The 21,307-nt window shown below is 36.5% G+C and overlaps 1 protein-coding gene across 4 annotated transcripts; it reads left to right on the top strand.

Moving 5' to 3' along the window:
- On the top strand, nucleotides 1-20,875 carry LOC128307363 (uncharacterized). 4 transcript variants are annotated; one of them, XM_053045157.1, is made up of 7 exons: nucleotides 1-340; nucleotides 7,193-7,526; nucleotides 7,663-9,394; nucleotides 10,186-10,552; nucleotides 10,626-10,792; nucleotides 10,936-11,103; nucleotides 14,779-20,875. In XM_053045157.1, exons 2-7 carry the CDS (start codon nucleotides 7,209-7,211, stop codon nucleotides 17,910-17,912), a joined length of 5,886 nt encoding a protein of 1,961 aa, XP_052901117.1. In that variant the 5' UTR covers nucleotides 1-340; nucleotides 7,193-7,208; the 3' UTR covers nucleotides 17,913-20,875. The 4 variants fall into 4 exon arrangements, with proteins under 4 accessions (XP_052901117.1, XP_052901119.1, XP_052901118.1 ...); XM_053045159.1 differs by lacking the exon at nucleotides 1-340 and adding an exon at nucleotides 2,601-2,918 and having other exon boundaries at nucleotides 10,626-10,744; XM_053045158.1 differs by lacking the exon at nucleotides 1-340 and adding an exon at nucleotides 2,601-2,918 and having other exon boundaries at nucleotides 10,626-10,789.
- The last annotated feature ends 432 nt before the right edge of the window (nucleotides 20,876-21,307 follow it).

The raw sequence follows: 21,307 nt of genomic DNA, 5'->3' as shown, positions 1-21,307 counted from the left end.
CATCGTGTTTGCGTGTGCGTGTAGTTTCAGTATACCCTTTACCTTTGGTGTATCTTGAGTTTATTTTTGCGACTATTAGCGTCAGTTATTGTACTGTTTTTCTACGCAATAGAATTACAGGATCGCCTAAATAGGGTTACGTTCATGGTTAAAGTGAAATTTCCGTATCAATAAACATGACGAACATTACAAATTGAAGCATATTGGCGATATGTAAAGTAATGAGAGACAGTCAGCAGAAAACGCAATAGCAGAAGAAAGAGTAATAACGCTAGCAGCAGCATATTCATTGGATTATGTAAAATCAACGTATACCATACCAGAAACTAACACCGTCAAGGTACGTAATTAAAAGTGCTGTGCTGCACTTTATTTTTTAGCTGCGTCTTTACTGAAGTGTCGATGAAACTTGGGAAATTTACGCCCTTGTGTGTGGTAGTTCCGAACAGTGGTTGTTCTCATATCGCCAGTGTGTGTGAGTGTATGTGCGCATACGTTCTCGTGTATGCGTGTGCATTACTGGGCGAATACATCGAATGTATGCTAGCACGTACGATTTATATTTGGAAAATGAGTACGAAAAATGATTGCTGATTTGATTCAATGAAAATATTTTAATTTTTGGTTATTGGCACATGATTGAATGGATTCGATCATTCAGTTTACAAAATAAGCCTAAAATTTAATGCAACAATAATATTATAGCACAATATTGAACATATTTTAGAACATTGGTAACAATACAATCAATGGTTTTATGCAACAAGTGAAATTGTTTCACTGGTACACGTTCATGTTGGTTCATGAAGTGCTAAAATTTGGATTAGCACCCTCAGCTGTATAGCTAAGTGAGCAATTTAAACATCTAAAATATTTGTCATCTATTAATCGATCTAGTTACGTTGCTAAACTTGAAAAAGTCATAGGCCTAAGAATAACTGTATGCTTTTGGTAACAATCAACAGCTGTAAAAATAGTTTGTTGATATGAGTGTGATGTAAATGAGTTGAAATAATGTGTGTGTTTGTGAAGTAGATACTATATTTTGTTTAATCTTTGCTCCCAACTAATCACATTAAAGGGTTGGCAGTTGATGTGGTAGATCACCGCTTAAAGCATTAACTGAAGGTTTCTTTACTATTACCATATATATTTTTAGTTATTTTAGTGCTTATGAGATTCATTAGAGAGATTAGGGCTTTTTAGCCGTATGATACGGCCATTAGAAACTGTATCTGTATCTGTAGAAAGTCAAGTTACAACATCCACAATACGTGAAGATGCACGATAGGGCCATGACAACGGTAGCACGTTTTCAAACCGTATAAAAGGTATTTAGAAGCTTTCAAATGGAAAATTTCTGCACACCCACCATATTTAGCAAATACTGCGCCATCTGATTGTCATTTGGTATGTTTAATGGCGCATAATTTTATAGAACAACTGTTCTGGTTATATGAAGAACGATACTGCCGAGGCGGTACTAGAGGTCTGCAAATAAGATTGATAAAAATTGTATCATGGGCAATACTTCCAAATACCCATATGTGACACCCGTGTTTTGGCTCTTTCGAATCTCAGCTACTCCATTTCTTAGAGATAGAACTGAGTTGACTTCAAACATTTGACGCTTTAACTTTCTCTTACAACAATGCAAATAAGTGTTTGTTCGACATGCTGCTCTTTTTTTACGGCTTAGATACAGATTTAGATAAAAAAACAGTAACCATTTTTGCGATAAAGTTTTGTTTTCAATTATATATAAGTACATTAAACAAAATTTATGTAAATGTGAAATATTAAAAGAATATATATAAAGAACTGAGATATTACTTACAATAATATAGATATAACTTACAATAATTAGTGAGTTTAATAATAGTAGTAAAAGCTTGGCTGTAAACGAGAACATCTTATATCCCTGCAATTAAACTATAATTATATACAGTGTTTATCGACATTTGCATCCCTCTTACTTGTCAACATTTTTTTCGGACGAATATTTCCTTTGTTAGGCTCTTCCTTTAAGATTGAGTAGCATAATCCAGCCAATAATTATTGTGATAATGATTTTATTTTAGTAAATTAAATCATCATTTGAAACATATTTTGAATTGAAGAAATACTTCTATCCCGCAGAGTGCCGATGTATTGAGGGGAGCAGCGTAAACAACACAAATAAATCTCAGTTAAACTGTCTGGTGTGTAAGCTTCTTTGTTCATGGTCAAAAATTGATTTGCTCTAGTACAGGGTTTCAGCTCCAGCTATATACATACATTTAAAAGCCCCGCCATGAAACGAAAACAGATTAGCAAATACTATCAACACTCACCGTGCCACCACACCATCAACTGCCGTGCACGAATAGTATGAAACGAAGAATGTACGAGTGCGCGCGAGTGTACGTCCAAGGTGAACACCTTGTTGATGCATTATACGCCTTTGAGCAAGCAGGCGAGGTGACGGTAGTTGTGCCACTGTGTGATAGTGTGTTGTGTGCGGGGTTGATGATGTTTTGCTTGGGTTATGATGTGGGAAGTCAGCATATGTGATCAGTACAGTTGAGAGCACAAAGCGAATAGCAACTTCAGTACAGACGGGGAGCTCGTTCAGTTCCGTGTGTGAAAGAAAAACTCAGATTTAATAATTCCCATGACTGGGATGAATGTAGACTGCACAAGTGCGTGAGTGTGGACATTGTAATGTGTAACTAAGGGCAGTGAAAATCATTAACAGACACAGTGGGCCGCTGTGTCACAGCTGATAGGGCAGGCAAACGACAGTTAGCAACAAAATAATCAAGCTGATGCCTTTTTCTTCACAAAAAGGCATTTCAATTTTACTGTTTTGTTTACTATGCGTTTAATGTTGCGTCTGGAAGCTGAGAAACATAAACATCGTGCGTGTGGTTGTAAAGGTACGACATAGAAAAGATATAAGTTAAATGGCGATGGTTAAGTGGTAAACAACATTTCTGACGCAATTTAAAGTTTCCTAATGATAGCATTACCTTTAGCCTACATACGTGAATGAGTTTGTGTTGGTTTGATGATTAAGCATAATGGAGCTACGTAGGTGGGAAAATCATTTTCTACTGCAAGCGAGCCAGAGACAACGTAGTATTTCATACTAAATTGGTCATTTTTGAGGTGTAATTGTTTTATTTAGTTCTGGCCTCTCTTCCTTGCCTTGGAGAAAAATACTGTCATAAAGAAACATTAAATGGTGTGTAGTGAACATCCACGTCTATAAGTTAGTATAAGTGAGCGTACTAGAGCGAAACATAGAAATCTAGCTTAATGTATTAATCTATCATATTTCCAATTAAAAATAAACATAGGTTAAACAACGTAAAATGTTTAGACAAATATTATCGCAAAGAATAGCGAATCTCAATTTAATAACATTTTGTGATAAACATGGAATTGATAATGACGCAGTTTTTTGGGTGACACCTGCGTAATACACACTCTTCGTTCCTTAACGTGTGGTTGTTTCTAACCGTGTTGGTAATCGATTCATATTGTTTGCTTAAACGATAAGATTTTAGTTCTGTTTTGTCAGTGTTTTCTTGCAACCATTTGCAAAAAAAGAGAAGGTGTGAAGAACACGTATTGTGCTATGGAACGCAACATCGCTAAATAAGTACTTGTTTGCTGTTGACATCCGTGTGTATTCGTGTGGTTTTGATCTTTCTGCTCTCGGGTCGACCTTTATTTTTCCCCATTGTACTTATCACTTTGTATTTTAAGGTTTTTTCACCTAGTTTTCGGTAGGATTAAGTGTGTATATTGCAGTCGACCTCAAAATGAGCGCTAGTGTTTTTGTATATTCTGCAGTTGTGTATGTGTTACCAGCAGCAATGGTTGGAAACAGATCCGAAGAAGATAAGTGGTTGTCAAAATGCATCTGATGTTTGTGTCAAGCAGGAAATAAGGGAGCAGTTTTATGGTGTACAGCAAAACGTGTATTCGTCATGTAGTTGCTTTGAACATGGCACGTACTTTTTTGCACGATTTTTAATTCATTGCCTTTGTGTAAGATGCAATCCGGTGAAGGTTTTTCCTTTGTCCTTCGGTTTTAGACGCGCAACCAAGCTATTGTGGATGTGTTTGTGTATTTGACTATAGCTTGACTATTGCTTATTAACGTCTAGCTAATGTTCTTTAATTAGTTTAGTCCTGTTCATTGTATAACCTTTTCATTCTTTCCAGTGTTGCTTCCAGTCTATTGGTCCTTCCACTCTTGCATCCAGTGCATCTAATCTTTGTAACTCTCCACCTTGTTGTTGGCTTTGTGTGAGTTTGACGAAACCATTATAGTGGTATAGATGTTGGAGTGTGTGTTAGTGGTCACACACATTGACTGTCGTTGGGGTGGGGGATTTATAGCAATATTGTTTTTATTTTCGATTCTGTTTGGTAAATGATACGAACCATTCGCTGCATCCAGCTGAAGGCTTTTGCGAAGTTTCGCGAAGTGATGGATTGAATTAACAAATCACACACACAGCACAAACAAAAACCAGTATACGCACAAAACCAATGTAGACGTTCGATTAATTTTATGTTTTCGTGGAGTAGTGTTGATCACGCTTGAAAATAAAAGTCCGTTGTACCGTACCTATTTATACTTCATGCATAGTAACAACTGTGCATTAATTGCGACCTTTTTGCAGATTGCATATTGAAATTGGGTTAACAAATTAGTATAGAGACGGGTGCATATTCACTAATCGTACGATGTAGTGATAGCGATATAAAGTGATAGGGATATAAAGTCATTTCTGATGAAAAATCATTGTTAAGCACAATAAACCCAGGAACTGTAATATTAAATTTTTGGTTTGTGTTAGGCGTGTGTGGTTCATTTTTCTAATAGAAAAAATATTTTGTTATTGATGTTATGTTCTTAAAACTTAAAAACTTGTAGAAGAATAGTTATTTTTCTTATTGTGGCATTTATGTTGAAGCTCGTTTATGTTTATTTTGTTTATCTGATGCCGTGTTGTGTGCATTAAGAGTTTCTTTGTTCTCATTGTGTAAGCCATAATCTGAAGAAACCAACACATAAAGCTACGGTTGGGTATAATATTCCATTGCTGCTATGTTGCACTACAGATACACACTTGCAAATGTATGCGTTTTGCGCCCGTTGGCTATTCCGGGGAAAATGCAACAAACACCTTCAAAATGCAACATTTTGATAATATTTATATTGTATTGCTCTTGGTAAATTATTTTACTAATCTCTATTTTATTACAATTTTCATTAATATTTTGTACCTACTAATCGGGGCACTGTGGCTAAACCATTCTATTTGAATGAATTTTTACTTTGTACTAAATAATAATTAATAATAATATAATAATAATAATAATTAGAATAATTAGAATAATTCAGACATCATTCTCTTCTCGTTTATTATAAAAAGACATCGTTATCTTCAGTTCAGTTCAGTTCATAATGAAACAATGTAGTTTTCACGTTTATAATTATCTCAAGAAGGGATTCCGATGAACTCCGAATGCAGATTAAATGGGAATTAACGATGAATTCATACTGTAGTCGGTTGGAAGCAAAACTGCAAAGAAGGCCATCGGTGGTACCGATATTTAATTTAACATTTAATATGTCAAGTACATCCGAGATAAGGTACCCTTTCACTGTTCGTAGAAGGAAAAATCTCCATACTAACGTGACTTATACTTTAAAGTAAAATTCTAACAGATTAGGGGATACTTCCAGGCCATTTTTCTTGAGTAAAAAAATTAATGAAAATCATATAAAATTATTAAGCGGTATAGTTCTAATCTAGATATGATTGGAATTCATTCAAGAATTTAAGGGAATTTGATTCTATCGGTATAATCAATTAAAGCACGTAGTTCGGGTATTGCTATTTTTTAGCAATAATATAATTCTTTCTGCAATATCATACCTGAAATACTAATCGTATCTAATTTACGGCAGAATCTTATGCATTGTATGATTTAGCAAGTTAGAGCATAATAAACTTTGTATAACGTGTGTTTTTTATGCTTAATACATTGTTTACATTCTTGTGATATTGCATTGTTTCCTATGACAAGAATATTAACCCGTTAACCCGTCCGAGAAAGTCTCGAGCAATAAAATCGCTGCACTGTAGGGTGAGGAGTTCCAAACAGTACATCTTTTTACTCGATTTGTGATAAACTTATAGGTTTATATAAAAAAGGTTGATTATCTAGTTATTAATTAAAAAATATTAAATTAAGTTCAAGGCAAGTACAACCGTACAATGGGTGACAATTTTAAAATCAAGTACTAACAAAATTAGCACAACGGTCAAAGGGTTTAAGAGATTGTTGAAAGATATTGAAGATATTTTGCCTGAGTGTTCAAAGTGATCAATTGGCACCAGTATTTGTCCAACCTACCGGATTTTAGTGTTGTAATAGCCACTATCGTAAATACTGTAGTACCTTCTAGAACAGAACATATTGTTGCATTTGCATACGTACTTCAACGTTAATTTTGTGTAAATTATACCAATTAAAAGGTGCATCCAGATAATGGACTATAACAATTCTGCATAACAAAACTTGTTATGCGCAATAAAAAAAAATAGCGAAATGTTGAGGAGCGCCCTGTGGACTATAGATCAAAACAATTATACACAACAAAGTTTCGTTATGTTTTACTTATTACGCGCAACGAAAACCGAATTGCGAATTGTTGAATCCGTACCATAACATATGCTCGAATTTGGCATATTTGAGTTGTTTTGCAACGGGAGTAATTTTTAAATATTGCTGATTCAACTTATCACTGAGTAATAAAGCGCGAATTGGTACTAATTTGGTTACCAGAAAAGCATAATATCGATTAGAAACCCATTCAAGCATATGTTATGTCTGCAGTCTAGACGCTCCTAAAGATTTGATTGGCTTCGGCTCGATGTCACAAGGGTTCGGCGCCAAAAACAGCGGAACATATTATTTCAGTTACATCAGTGTTTAGCACTTAAGCTACACTTAAAATTTTTAAGCTTTCTCTTTTCTGTTATAAAGCAGGAGTGACGTACTTTGTGCTGTATTTTCAAATGTTAATTCATAATTGTATTAATTTTTCAAACGCCTTAATTATAATAGAAGCAGTAACTTCTCAACTCAACTATAAGTATTGCCTATGTTCCATCTTTTCCAGGGTACTGCATGTGAAAATGTCTGCTGACTCCCAGCGCAGCCGTGGAATGGCATCTTCGGGTGAAAACGGCCCAACTGCGGTGCGCTGCATGCCCACAATAGTACCTCCACAGGCAGTCAGCGATCGATCAATCATTGACAGTGTTGCCGGTTTCATAAATGACGTAACGCTGCAAGCTCAGCCACCGCTTGGCGACAGCAAAGATCACATTTTGTGGGTGCGCTTTGAGAATACGGCCGACATTAGTGATCCTTGTCTGGGTGACGATTGGGAGCTTGAGGGTGGCATTGCACCTCCATTGCTGTTGATTTTGGGTTATATTAGCGGTGTACAGGTAGGTTATATCTTGCATTGCTGCTTAGAGTAAGTAATATTTCTCGTGTTTAAAAAATAATAATATATCTAATCTAATATATACAATAATATTCAAAAAGGTGTATGTGACTAAAATGTTGTTTATTTCGTTTAAGGTTTGGATCGTACCGGCAAATGGTGAAGCTATTGAGGTACTCTCCTGGCGTCAAGGCAGTGTGAAGTGTTTGCGTGTTCTACCAACACCCACATCGGGGGATTGTGAGTCAGCTACGGAATCAGCTGATCATTTTACACACAAGCGTCCTTTAATAGCGCTTTGCGATAGTGGTTTAGGCGGGGGCAGCGTCAGTGCGGCTGCATCGAACGGTATCTATCAATATTGCGCAGTCAACTTCATCTCCCTCAAAGATGGCGAAACGGTCAAAAGTATCAAATTCAAAAGCATGATTGTTGACATCCTTGCGAACCGTTCTTCGATAGTAGTAACGTTCCCGGAGCGCATAGCAGTGTTTGATGCACGGACATTAGAAGATCGCCTCACTGTGACGACCTGTCACCCAAGCCCGGGTCTCAATCCAAATCCGGTAGCGCTAGGATCACGTTGGATTGCATACGCAGAGCGACGCCTCATCCCGTCTAAGCGGTCGAGCGGTGGTTGCGAGGGCGATGGCGTAACGAGCTACACGGCCACAGTGCTAAATGCTGCCAAAAGCTTTGGCAAAGGACTTCGTGAGCTCGGCGAACAGGTGGCTGCTGGTTTAACTGGCAGTCATCTAGGTTCGAGTCTAAGTTCAAGCTTGGTCGGTGGTGGTAGTGGAGTCAACTCCAGTGGTGTTGGCGGCGGCCTGAGTTCTGGAAGCAATACTGGTTCTTCTAATGATATTAGTGGATTAATGGCTGGAGGCATTTTAACCGGTGGAGGAACGATTAGCGAAGGAAATCAACCAGGAATTGTAACGGTGCTGGACATCAAGCATCCCGTAAAGGACGTGAGTCCCACCACAGGCACACCTGTTACGTCGAATGGAAGTGACCCTATAGTAGCCCACTTTCTCGCACATTCAGAAGCTATCGTCGCTTTGGCGTTCGACGCTCCCGGAATGCTGCTTCTGACTGCAGACAAGCGTGGTCATGATTTTCATGTATTTCGGCTGCATCCGCACCCGAGCGGTGCATCCCTAGCGGCCGTACATCATTTGTACGTTTTGCACCGAGGAGACACGACAGCCAAAGTGCAGGACGTGGCGTTTTCGCTTGATTCGCGATGGGTGGCAGTTTCGACGTTACGCGGTACAACTCACGTGTTTCCCGTCACACCATATGGCGGCCCGGCTGGCGTTAGAACGCACGGTTCGCCTCATGTAGTGAATAGACTGTCCCGTTTTCATCGATCAGCTGGACTTTCCATCGACGGACGGTCGAGTAGCCCTGTGTCGCACTCGGGTGAAGGTGGGACGGGTGCGAACCATGTACCTACTGCCATGGCTTATGCAAATCCTCGTACACCACCTTTTCCACATCCAACTATTGTACAACCGTTAGCGCAGTTAAGGCAACCGTCTAATTTGTTAGGAAGTGGAGGAGGGAGCAACATTGGTGTCGGTGGTGGAAGTGGATCAACATCAAGCAAAACAATGACCGGAACGCATCACGGTCATCACATAAGGCAAAGAAATTCTTCCTCGTCTTCGTCGGACGATCTTACGAAACCGTTGCGTGTGTGCGCCAGCTTTGCCAAAGCTCGTTCGTGGTTACTCGATCCGCCAGGTTGTGTGGTGCGCGATACCCCTGCTCATCGTATTCAGCGCAAACCAATTGATTCATTGTTCATCATGGCTGCCCACGGTGCCCTGATTCAGTACGATCTTGAACCTAAACATGCCTCAGGTAAGTGTGTAACCGAAAGCTGTGATTGCTTTTGTTTAAAATAAGACACCTGTATATTGAGAGTTATTATTATTATCATTATCATTATTATTATTATCATTATCATTATTATTAGAGTTTGTCTTTACGTAATGATAAAGCGTGTTTTCCTACTTAGTTGGACCAAATCTAAAGTTAAAAAATATGGTTCCAATCAAAATATTTGTGCTCTGTTTTGTAATGTTTATTTTTTGTTTATTTAATCATAAACAGTTCTAACGATAGCTTCAATAACAGAGTTGTATACTGGGGGTCGTGAATTTATTGGGGTTTAGCATAAAATTAACATTTATTTATTTATATATCTCCCTTCTGGACTAAATAATGTTTACTGAATGAAGATATAATACGGGATCGAAAATAAATTAGAGCTTAGAGTTTTAATATAAGGAATGGGAAAAGGTTGAACCATCTAAAGCAGGATCGTTATTCGTGTAAAGAGCGTGGTGTGATTCTACAGCTAATGTTTTTTTGGATGAACGGAGGAGGCCGAACAGCGAATGAAGTTCAAAATGTTAAAGACGAGCCTCATATGGGGGCAAGTGCGTGCAACAAGAGAAAAGTCGAAAAGGTCGAAATTTCAACCCTGATAAAATACCGTTTAATGTCTTTAGTTTTAGCGCATACCTCAATTGTATATAGGTTCCAATCACAACTGGCATACTCATGTATTGGACTCAACTTAAGTATAGGAATATTTATTTCGAAATCTTTTTAATCGATTATCTTTCTCATATTGATGTTTTACGCAGGGACACCAAAGGAAAAAATATGTGATGATACACCTATCGAGTTAGAGGTAGAAGCAAAGGCACAATGGTGTCTACAGCGACAGGAAAATTCTGCTACTGGCGATATTCAACCACCACTTCCGGTGGACAACTGGCTGATAAAGGATAGGTTTATAGAAGAAGGTGTTGTCGGCAGATCGGATTCTGGATCGATGCAGGACTACGATCGCTTGCTACATGCACATAATCGTGGAACTACGGGTAACAGCTCAGTTGATCATGACGATCGGTGGCTATCACAAGTCGAGATTATAACTCATGCCGGACCACATCGTCGATTGTGGATGGGTCCGCAATTTATGTTTAAAACTTACAATACACCGAGCGGGTAAGAGGATGAAATCAGCACAACGCCGCCACCTTGGTTCAAAAATGTTTAGTTTATTACTTTGTAATTCCAGCTCTCCATTATCGTCTATAGACACAGAAGCAGTGGAAATATGTACTAGTGGTGGAAGCGGCAACGTGTTTAACCGATCACTTCAAAGGTCCAATCCGATGAATATGCCTTTAGTTGGAGGTATGATGAGGCCCTTGGTACCCGTACACATTGAATCAGGATCATGTAGTAATTTTCATTCATTCTCAATTTACGTTTTCACGTAATTTCAAACAATTCTAATGATGTGTTGATTATGTTCTATTTTTCCGGTACACTACTGCAAACTCCGACAATTAACACCACCAATGTCTACATTACGAATCGAGTAGGTAGCTACGAGCAGAGCCCTCGTATGATGAACATGAATGAGTTTCGCCATCATGAAAATCTTGACAGTGAATTTTCATCCCTCGGTCCAGTGGAATCACAATTGCGCGAAGATCTTGCAGATGCAATGCGCGAATCACCCCTTATTGCTACCGGAAAAGATACTGCAGGTATGGATGAAATATATGCATAAATTATTTCCCTCGCACAATTTACCTTCCTACATTCTCATTGAAAACAGACACCTCATAACACTTCAGTTTCAAATATTAGTTTTGCTTCGATTTGTTATTTGTTTGATTTTGTTTGTGACGAATCCATTTTCGTGTGAAAACAGTACATTATTATACAAATCAGATTATCAATTATATAGTCTGGTTAATAGGTGAATCCTGGCTACAGAACATAATTCCAAACTGTATGCGACATAATTTTTTACTGTACAACATGTGTTTGTCTTCATTTACACTATGCAATTTAAAGCTGGTGTGTTAGTTAAATCTGATTGTAATTAATAATTATGTTCTATTCTACTGTGATTTTGTTATGTATGACCTGGTCATGCTTCAGAGGGTTTGGAAAAATATACTGTGATAATACTTGTAATCAGTAGGTACTATCCGTTTACAACACGTATCGGTGTAGATATTTACAGGCGTTTTGGTGTCAATATTTACATTTATATAGGCGCATTATACGATCTTTGTATAGCAATAGGTTTTACATGAGAATTTTGTATTTGTTTTGCTTTAAACAACGGGTACTGTTAAAACAGTCTAATTGCAAACTTAAGCCGTTATCCTTGATACACGGATCGTTATCCGTGATACACGGATAATGCGTTCCAGATTCGTTCCGCACACTATCATCTCCGAATCCGCGCGAGACGAGAATCACTATTATGCTATTTTGCTAAAGACTATTATGCTAAATTTTATGAGCTAGATAATGGATGACAAAGAGAGCGACATAGAGAGAATAGGTAGAAAGACTAGGATAATAATAGAGAGAAAGGTAATAGAAAGAACGATCCGGTCCGTTCATGTGAAGAACGGCGCCGCTATCATCATGCCACTGGTCTTGTTCAGGTTTGCATCTTGAAAAGGTTAGCGCTGCGCTTGATGCCCACCACAAATCAGTAGTTTTGCTTATATATTTTTTTAAATATATGTATACATATTTATTTTTTTGTTGACGAGTTCGCTTGCTGAAGTGAATGCTACTGTCGCTTTTTGCAACACTACTTTTATGTGTATTTTTTTTATTTATTCTTTATCATTTTAAACGTTTACTATAACACGTTTTCATTTGCTTGTTTCCATATTCATTATATCATTATATAATTGCTTGATATGTTTTCATGACACATTAAATAAATTATTCTTAAACAATTTTGCACTAGCTTATAAGAAGATATAATGTTTAAATGCACCAATATTATTAAAACTTAAGTTTCAATTACACGTACTGGAAAACATTTTAAATATTATCTTGCATTGAAATGTTTTAATGTTTTATTTCAAACTAATTTCAAATTAGTCCCTTATACAATGGTAGGGACCTTAAGCTTGATCCACAACATAAATTATTCAGCATACAAACAGACAATTACGATTAATTTTTGATATAATCGCTTGTGCATAAAAACAGTGTGTGAAGATTACGTTTGTGAGTGTTTGAAAAACATGAGCTCATCAGTTCTGTGGTTTTATTACATGAGGGGAAAACAATTACAGCGTACGCATTTTGAAACGCTTATGTTTTAATTATTCCTCATACAATATTGTATTTCTCAATCATTTTGGTTTAATTGAAATGCAAAATTTTGATTCCTTATGTGCTACAGGAGCGAACTATTGTCGTGCTGTCCGTTTCCCTATTCCTATAGCCAAAGCGGTATAAAGAGAGCGTATAAAGAATGAGAAGACTATGGAAGAAAAAGAAAGGGGAAAGTCAAAGGCAATTGTAGCGGGAGTGTAAATGAGAACCATGTGCAATATTTTGCTTTTTTCATATCAGACTTAATGAAATGTACAGAGATGTATGTATAATTTGAAAAAAAAATTAGTTTAGCCAAAATATTAGAAAATTTACTGTTTTGTCTTCATGATATTTACGTATTTTGAACTACATTATCAAAAAGAGAAAATGTAATAAAAATAGCTTTTATCAATACATTGTTAACAGTTTACTATAACTCGTGGAAATGTTATCTTTTTTTAAATATACCATTAAATACCAAGTATTTAATTGATGTCAGTAGATAGTTTTCTATAAACGCAATATATCGCTTTATTGCGTTATGATGTGATGTATACTTTATAATTGTTAAATTTGCAATCGTGTGTGAATAATTTAACTTCACTTCGGTGTTTAGTAAATTTGCAGTATTCGTATCGTTCATATTTTCGCTAGTTGCTTACACTACTTTGTATTGTTTATATTCGCAGATGTTGTAGTAAAATAGATATAAATTGCCTTTATTAAAAATTTCGAGAACACAATAGAATGTGCTTGAAAATAAAGAAAATGTGAATACAAGAATGGAAAACGTGCGTTTGTCTGTGTTGCCAGAAGTTTAAGTTCAGACTAAACAGATTTATATTCGCATAACATTGAAATGTCCTTCGATATCTGAAGCATATCGAAAATAATTACAATTTGTTTTAGTCATTGTGCTTAAAGTGAAGTTGCATTTCTTTTTTTTTTGTTTATATGCCAAATTGCATTTTATTGAAAACTTATCGTTAGTGAGCTATGTTGTGTTTAACAGCAACTTAGATGATTTATTTCATTATGTGTTTTTCTTAGCATTCATTCAAGATCGCATGTTCTGCTCAAAACTAGCTATTTTATCGTTTAATTTCTAATTTCAAATTTTATCAAATTTGGTTAGGTGTGGCTTGCAATGCGTACGTATTAAACGTGTACGACATTTTTGTCTTAGTATTTTTTTAATTTTTCATCTCTGTTTAATTTCTAGAGAATTGCGCAATTCATTTCGTTACACTTTCCCAAACGCACTCACCTAATTGGAAAAAAATGTATATTATCATGTTTTTTGTGTCTGAGTCACAAAGATGCATAAGTTGAGTGAAAATTTATTTTTGTTTATGCTTCTAATTGATTGGCTAACTGATTTTTTTTAAATAGCACAATAATAGAATACATTGGAACATGTCGAAAGTATTAAAATGTTACTTTTTTCACAAACGATGAATTTCTAATTGAATTTGAGAACGATGGATAATTAATAAATATTTTTTCGAAATGCCTATTACCGTTTTGATTTTTTAACAAATTGTCGCAAAGCTAGAGTAAACACGCCTTATATAGTTATATTAAATCTAATTAGCCATTTACACTGTTATATCATACGATCATGGTTGTTCTTAAAGTTGACAATTCAAAGAGCTAAGCTAATATGACAAGCAAATCAAAACCAAACAATATTACAAAGAAAATGATATGAGTAATGGTTCTAAAACACTTGCCTCTGGCTTCTTTCTTTTTCTTACCCTCTATCTCTTTCTCTCTCTTTCTTTTTCTGTGTATCCTGGTTGGTATTGTACACCGTCGCTCTCCTACCGATAATGGTGTTTCGATTGCGTGTGTGCGTCTACTTCCATCTCAAAATGATAACGTCCCGGATGTCGATTGAAAACATCGGTCAACGATTGCATGACGCTGTCATGGTTGCTGCACAACCTTCTCAACTGTGGCGCCTTTTCATCTCTCAACAACGCCCTATTTATTTCTCTGTTTTCTTGTCGGCGAAATAACTCGATACGTGTGTCTTTTTTCAATCACCACAACCTCTCCCGGACTATTTAAAACTGTTATAGGAAATCTCTCGGGATCTGGCTTGGCATGTGGTGTCAGCGGTCTAGGTAGCAACGTGGGACAGTCACAACATCAGCACCATTCTTCTTCAGTAACAAGCCAGCAAGCTTTGACATCTACCACCGGTCTTTCGTCCGTTTCGTCCTGCTCGTCTACATCGATTTATTCATCTACGCATTCGCTGAGTTCAATTTGTGATCAGCAACATCAACAAATCCATCAACAGCAATGTCACCAGCACCAGCACCAATGTGGTGGAAGTGGTGGATGTAAGGTATCTGGAAGCAATGAAGGCGAGGCTTCTGGATGTTTCTTTGAATGTAAGCAGCCTCCAATATTTGCTAGCAGCGGTGACAGTAGCAACAAAGCTAGTGGATTAGTTAAGAAAAATGTTGGTATAGTTCAAACAAATGTGCAGCATCAACATCAGATGCACCAACATAATTATTATCCTGACCCTTGCAGACCAGATTCTGGTGCTAGTGGGCGAAATATTTATCCCGGAGGTGGCATCACAATCGCTAAAGTAGTAAATCCTCTAGGAACGGTTACTACGATCAGCACAATTGGTGGTGGCTCTGCGGGGCCAGAAAGCATCGAATCTGACGATTTTATGCAAGAGTGCGGTGAATCGTATCTGCACGAAAATTGCGATGAGGCGCTCTTCCGCCCGGTCGTAACTGTGCATCACGATAGCACATCTGCTAATAACAAAGCTACACGAGAGTCAGACATGGTTGAGATGCGATTCGGTCGTTACCGTGGCTCGTCATTAGATCGCACTGGAAGTAGTGGGATGGAAGCTACTGAAAAAGGAAGATTGATGGCCGAAGGGTGTTATGAACGACCTCTCAGTCAACCAGCATCTTTGATTGGACGGGATTTGATTGTTCCGGTCATCGAAGAAAAGAATATGCCGTACTTCACTAACAGTGGTGTAATCAAACAACATTCAAAGCATGTCACTGGCTCTGAAGTGACACAGGGATCAGATCGTAATGAAAGTAATGTGCAGATAGCATCAAAAAATGAACAATTACTCACTCGACCTCGAAAAATGTTGAGTAAGAAGGAAATGCAACAAACCAGTAACTGTGCTAAAGTTTCTAAGGATGCTGGTATTGATAACAAAGACTCGGAATTAGAATCACATGCTATTTTAAAGCTCAATATGACTAACCCCGGAAAATCTTGTGAAGAATTTGAAACAATTGACTTACCAGTGGCGGAAAACGATCCATTACAAAGCGATTCTATAACGGCAAAGATGGAGGTGAAAAACTTATTAAGAGGTGAAAACGATGGCAGCAAAACCGAAGTGTATACAAAATGTCACTCAGCTACTAGCGTCGGTTCAAAGAAGAGCAAAGAAAAAAAAGTACCTCTTTTGATTGACTCTCCAAGGCCGGGGTCGGTAAATACCGACCGCAACGATAAGAAGGATTATGGTAACACTAGAAGTAATTCTGCACAAGAAAAAAAGAATATTAGCATTGCTAACGTTGTCAGTGAAAAACGCGGTAGCAAGCGAACACCAAACAGCCAAAAGGGCAATTTTAAAGATAATAGAAAAGAAAAGGAAACATCGGTAGAAACAAAACGATCTGTTTCACCGGCAGAATTGATGGATAACGAGCAAATCCTTCCACCTTTAGAGGCTCTGAAAATTGACGATTTAGAGCTTTTCGGTGATGACATTGTGCATGAACCTCAAATACCAGCAAATGAATCAGTGAGTAGTAAAGATATTCTAAAGATGTCGAACAACAAACAGTCCAATTTTGCAACTGGCCGGGAAAAATCATTTGTTGTAGCTAAAGACCTAAAAGCAAAAGAAGGTATAAATAGTGTTGATGAAAATGAGGGCTCTCTTGTGGCTGACAAATTAGTATTGGATACGTATTATGATCCTTCTGTCACTGATAACAAGTATGAGGTGTTGGATTTTGTTGAATCTTCTCACGTTTGTTCAGGCTTTGCGGAGTTGGGCACAAGTAAAATAGCTGAAGAATGTGTAGGTAACGAAAATGACGAGAAAACTCTGATCAGTTTCGAAAGTCCATTGATAGAACAAGCAACAGTTAATACAAATCTGCTTGTAGATGATATATTGGGCCAGAAACAACAAAATCAGACGGTGGTTGATATGCAGAGTGTTTTTGCCAATGGTAACATAATGTTAGCCATGTGTTCTAGTTTGCGAGAAGCATCCCCATCTATTGAGCCTGAATCGACGGACATAACCTATGAACAGGGTTATTGTGGAGAAGACACACAGTCCCGAGCTCATACTTCAGTGTTAAAACAGCATTCGATAGAAGGCCAGGATTCTGATTATAAGAGTCTAGAGCTAGATATGGAAATCCATTCTACTAGTGCTGCTGAGATGGCAAATATGAGCACCTCTTACAATAATCCCACTTCCGACACGACGACTACTATTGTTAGCCTACTCTCCTCAGCTTCTGAGGATGATGAAGATGTAACCACTAACTCAACAAACAACGACCAAGAGGAGGAAGCAGTTGGCAATGATACACTGCTGGAGGTAAAAGATACTGACACTGTAAATAAGATATCAGAACCGACTGGTAAACGACGACGACGTAAACGCACAATTACCTGTCAAAATAATACCACTAGTACGACTATAAATATGGCAACCATTGATGCGAAGGATGACGATGGCGATGAAGAAGAGGAAAACGGTGACGAAGAAGATGAAGAATTGCAGCCTCTGATATCAAGTAACAAAACATCGTCCTCTTCTCTTTCGGCACTGGCAACTACAAAAAAAGATTCTCTTATGTACGGAGAAGGGCCGGGAATTAGAAATGAAACAGCCGTATTACTTACACCACTGCCAACAGAAAGTGAAAGATATGCAAAGAGTGAGGAACTGAAACAACCAACTATAAATGCAACAGAAATATCAGAAAATGTTAATCCAAAAGTCACCGTTATTGAAGAATCCTCCGTTGATACAGTGAAGTATTCGACGACAAACAACAGTGGAAATAGCATCAGCACTAGCATATTAGCTACTTCCATCACGAGCAAGACAACAAGCGCAATCGCAGCGGGTGGCGGAAATGGTGGAAATGGGAAGAAAAAATCAAAAAAGAAGCGAAAATAATTACTATTGAAGCGGATGATGCTGTTGATATTTTCGGCTGCATCATTGCTGGTTTTGTTTTTTCTGTCTTACTTACTGCTCCTTCATGTCGTGTTTTGCTCTAGTGTTTAGAGGGTTGCGTAGTTACGTTTAAAATTTTATTTTATTTTTTGATGAGGGATAATTTTTCGTACACTCGCTTCACGGTATATTAACAGTTGGTGTATGCTCTTCCAATGCCTATACAATTTCTATACAACATCGTAAAGCATTAACAATCCTGTTATCTCGCTGTATATCGACCACGTATCCATGCAATTAAAATTTTCATGTGTTGCATCAGATTTTTTTAGAATAATGAATATATGTACGCATAGACCTAACAGCGATTTTTTTCATTTATTTTGTTCTTAATCAATGGAAACAGATCGTCAACAGTTTCAATTCAACGATCTCATTTAGTTTTGAATCACATTTTTTCTACATGGTATTATGGTGCGAAAAATGTAAAAAAGACAGCTATGGAATTATTCGTACAAGTAATTGAATTTCTTATTTATCTCGGATTTTTTAGTCATATTTATTATACCCATGCCATAACGCGTATGTCTGGAAAAAATGCGTGGGCTTACATGATCGATTTGTTTGTTGTTCTTTCAAAAGGCAGTGCATGGCGATTATTTTGAAAATGTTCAATTTTTTAAAGAAAAAAGAAATAACTTCAGTTATAAATTACGTCTGGTATTACATTTAATTGATGTTGATATTTTTAATTTGATTGAACTATGAGTTATACGGTAGAAGCTATACATTTCATGTAGATAGGAATGAGACGCAAAATAAATATTGGACTGTACACATAAATGACAATGATTCGTAGATGTATAATTTGCACAATTCTGTTTAAATAAGTTGAGGGTCAAAATAAGCCTTTCAAGGTTTAGAGTCCTGATAGGTAAAATATATTAAACCGAATACCATTATGATTTCAACTCTCTGCAATAATGTTGAAATGATGCGTTTTCTTTAGTTACATGTTCAGTTGAAAATTCGTTCAAAAAACGTGCCATAGTTGTCCATAGCTGCATTGAAGCAGATGCATGAGAAAAAATGTTCTTATTAACTGAAACCGGACTACAAAAAAAAACAATTGTTTGCAGCAAGCATAACCAATAGAAAAGAGAATGAATGCAAATAGAAATTTTATGCAAAAGAGAGTTCACAATTAAGTTTTTAAATTGCCATTTTTAAAATATGGTGTTCAATGATTTAGTTCAAACATGTCGATTCGCGAGTACTAGTTTGAGTAACAATTGCAACTTTGCAATTGGCTATATCATCATATTTACAAACATTATTACAGCACATGGATAAGCGTACGACAAAATATAATTAAAGTAATTTTTGTTTGTTTGTTGTTAATGTAAAGGTGTAATATCAATTATCTATTGAAAGCAATCAATCAAGAGTTTTTAGTATAAGGAAAACAATAGTAACAGAAGTGAAACCTACAAAATTAATTGTTATACCATGCGAAAATGAGAGGAAGTGCAAACAATTTAGAAGCGACGATAATTAGGTGACAACCAATGCTTTGTTCAATATAGAACCATATAGTTGTTGAAAAGCAGTTAAATGCACCCACTCGCAAATTAATCGTGATTAGTCAGCAGTACACAGATTCAATTTCCCTAATGTTTTGTTTGGTAACCGCTAACTACCATTTATTTAAGTATCTAACTGCCAATATGTAAAAAAGGTTTTGATCCTTTAAACATATAGTATATGACGTATTAAGGATTAGTTTAGAAGTGAAGAACCAATATCAGTCAATGTAAAACGCTGCTAAAATCATTGTTTAATTCGTAGGGGTATTCATATTACTTTGAGGTTAGTTGTGTTTCAATGGTTCAAGCAAATTCGTCTGCATAGTTAGATTTTGACGATCTTAAATGAATCAATGATTTACTCTTGTTAGATATAATTTTCTGTACAAGCAAAACCTGTAGTATGTCCTCGATTCAACACACCACATTATGTCAGTATAAATCTATGCAAAAAATCGACCATTTTGCTATGGGACTGACTACTCAATTACGTGGTAAACATGTTCAATCAAGTAACTTCAAACTATGTCAAAATATCTAAATTATGTTCTCTTGTTTCATTTGCAAAGGGTGTTGTCTCTTCAAAGGATATATTATAATGTATAAATAATTATATCTAAACTTATTTTATCGTTCTCTTTATATTGACAGCAAATGTTTTCCTAAATGAAAAGAGAATCGAAGATTTTTCTCTAGCGAATAAAAACAAGCAAGGGACAAAACAAAAAAAACAAAGAAAAAATGATGTAGATAATCAAATATTTCTCAATTGGACACCAAAAAAATGCACGTTGAAAAGGCTGAACAAAAATGAAAAATTAATCGATAAACTTAAATTGGTTTAAATGAAGTGGCTTACAATAAACGAGGAGAAAATGACAAAAAGTATTACATTTCATTATCAATATCACTAACTTCATTACCATTACAACAGCATAAAACATTGAAACTTTTGTAGCACTGCGTATACATTAAGAATGCAATACTTGTGGATCATATTTAGCTAACACATCAAATGGAGGAGGCGGAAGATAAGCAATGTGGGACGTGACTGTTGTTAAAATTTTACTTTATATTAGAGTTTTGGTTATTATAAAAAAATCGCTGCTTCAAATAACGTGATCGTCATTGAACATGTTAAAAAAGATTAACATTATGACACAAAAGAAGCACAAAATCAGGGAAGTATGGGTACAACATTTTTTTTCTTTTTATTAGAGGGAACACGTATGATGATCTATATATGGAATGCTAATGTACCAAAAAAAATTTAAATGAAATTGATAATAAACTGGTAGCACATTCGTTAGGAGCATTTTAAATATATTTCAATCGCACTATGAAATCTTTGCGAAATTATGGAAATGCACGTTAAATATTCTATTTTATGGGACTATTGTGTTTTTTTTCGGTGTAAAACAAAATATTTTAATGTATCGGTTTGTTTTCGATTACAAATAATAAAAATTTCTCATTTTTTTAGTTTGAACAACAACTAGCCTAAATATTACATGTTTTAGTTGAAGTTTTAGTTGATAACATGTTGCCAGAAGTAGATCGAGCGACTGCATCCAATATTAAATTATAAAGTCTTCGTATTTGCTGTTATCTATACCGTCTCTATCTTGTTTTCTCTATGGTTTTATTTTCACTTACTGCAGACGGAGCGCTCGTGATGGATGGCAGTGGCGAAGGCTTCCTAGCAAACAACCATCATCAACATAGTGGTGCGGTGTTGCCTGGTTCTGGAGGTGGATTACAGTCGGCCTCGCTTGTGCACCTTGACCAGGAAGACATGAGCAGCAGCAG

This window comes from Anopheles moucheti, chromosome X, assembly GCF_943734755.1.
Source record: "Anopheles moucheti chromosome X, idAnoMoucSN_F20_07, whole genome shotgun sequence".
Taxonomy (NCBI): domain Eukaryota; kingdom Metazoa; phylum Arthropoda; class Insecta; order Diptera; family Culicidae; genus Anopheles; species Anopheles moucheti.
Note: the sequence above shows the minus strand (reverse complement) of the source record. Positions and strands in the feature narration are given on the sequence as shown.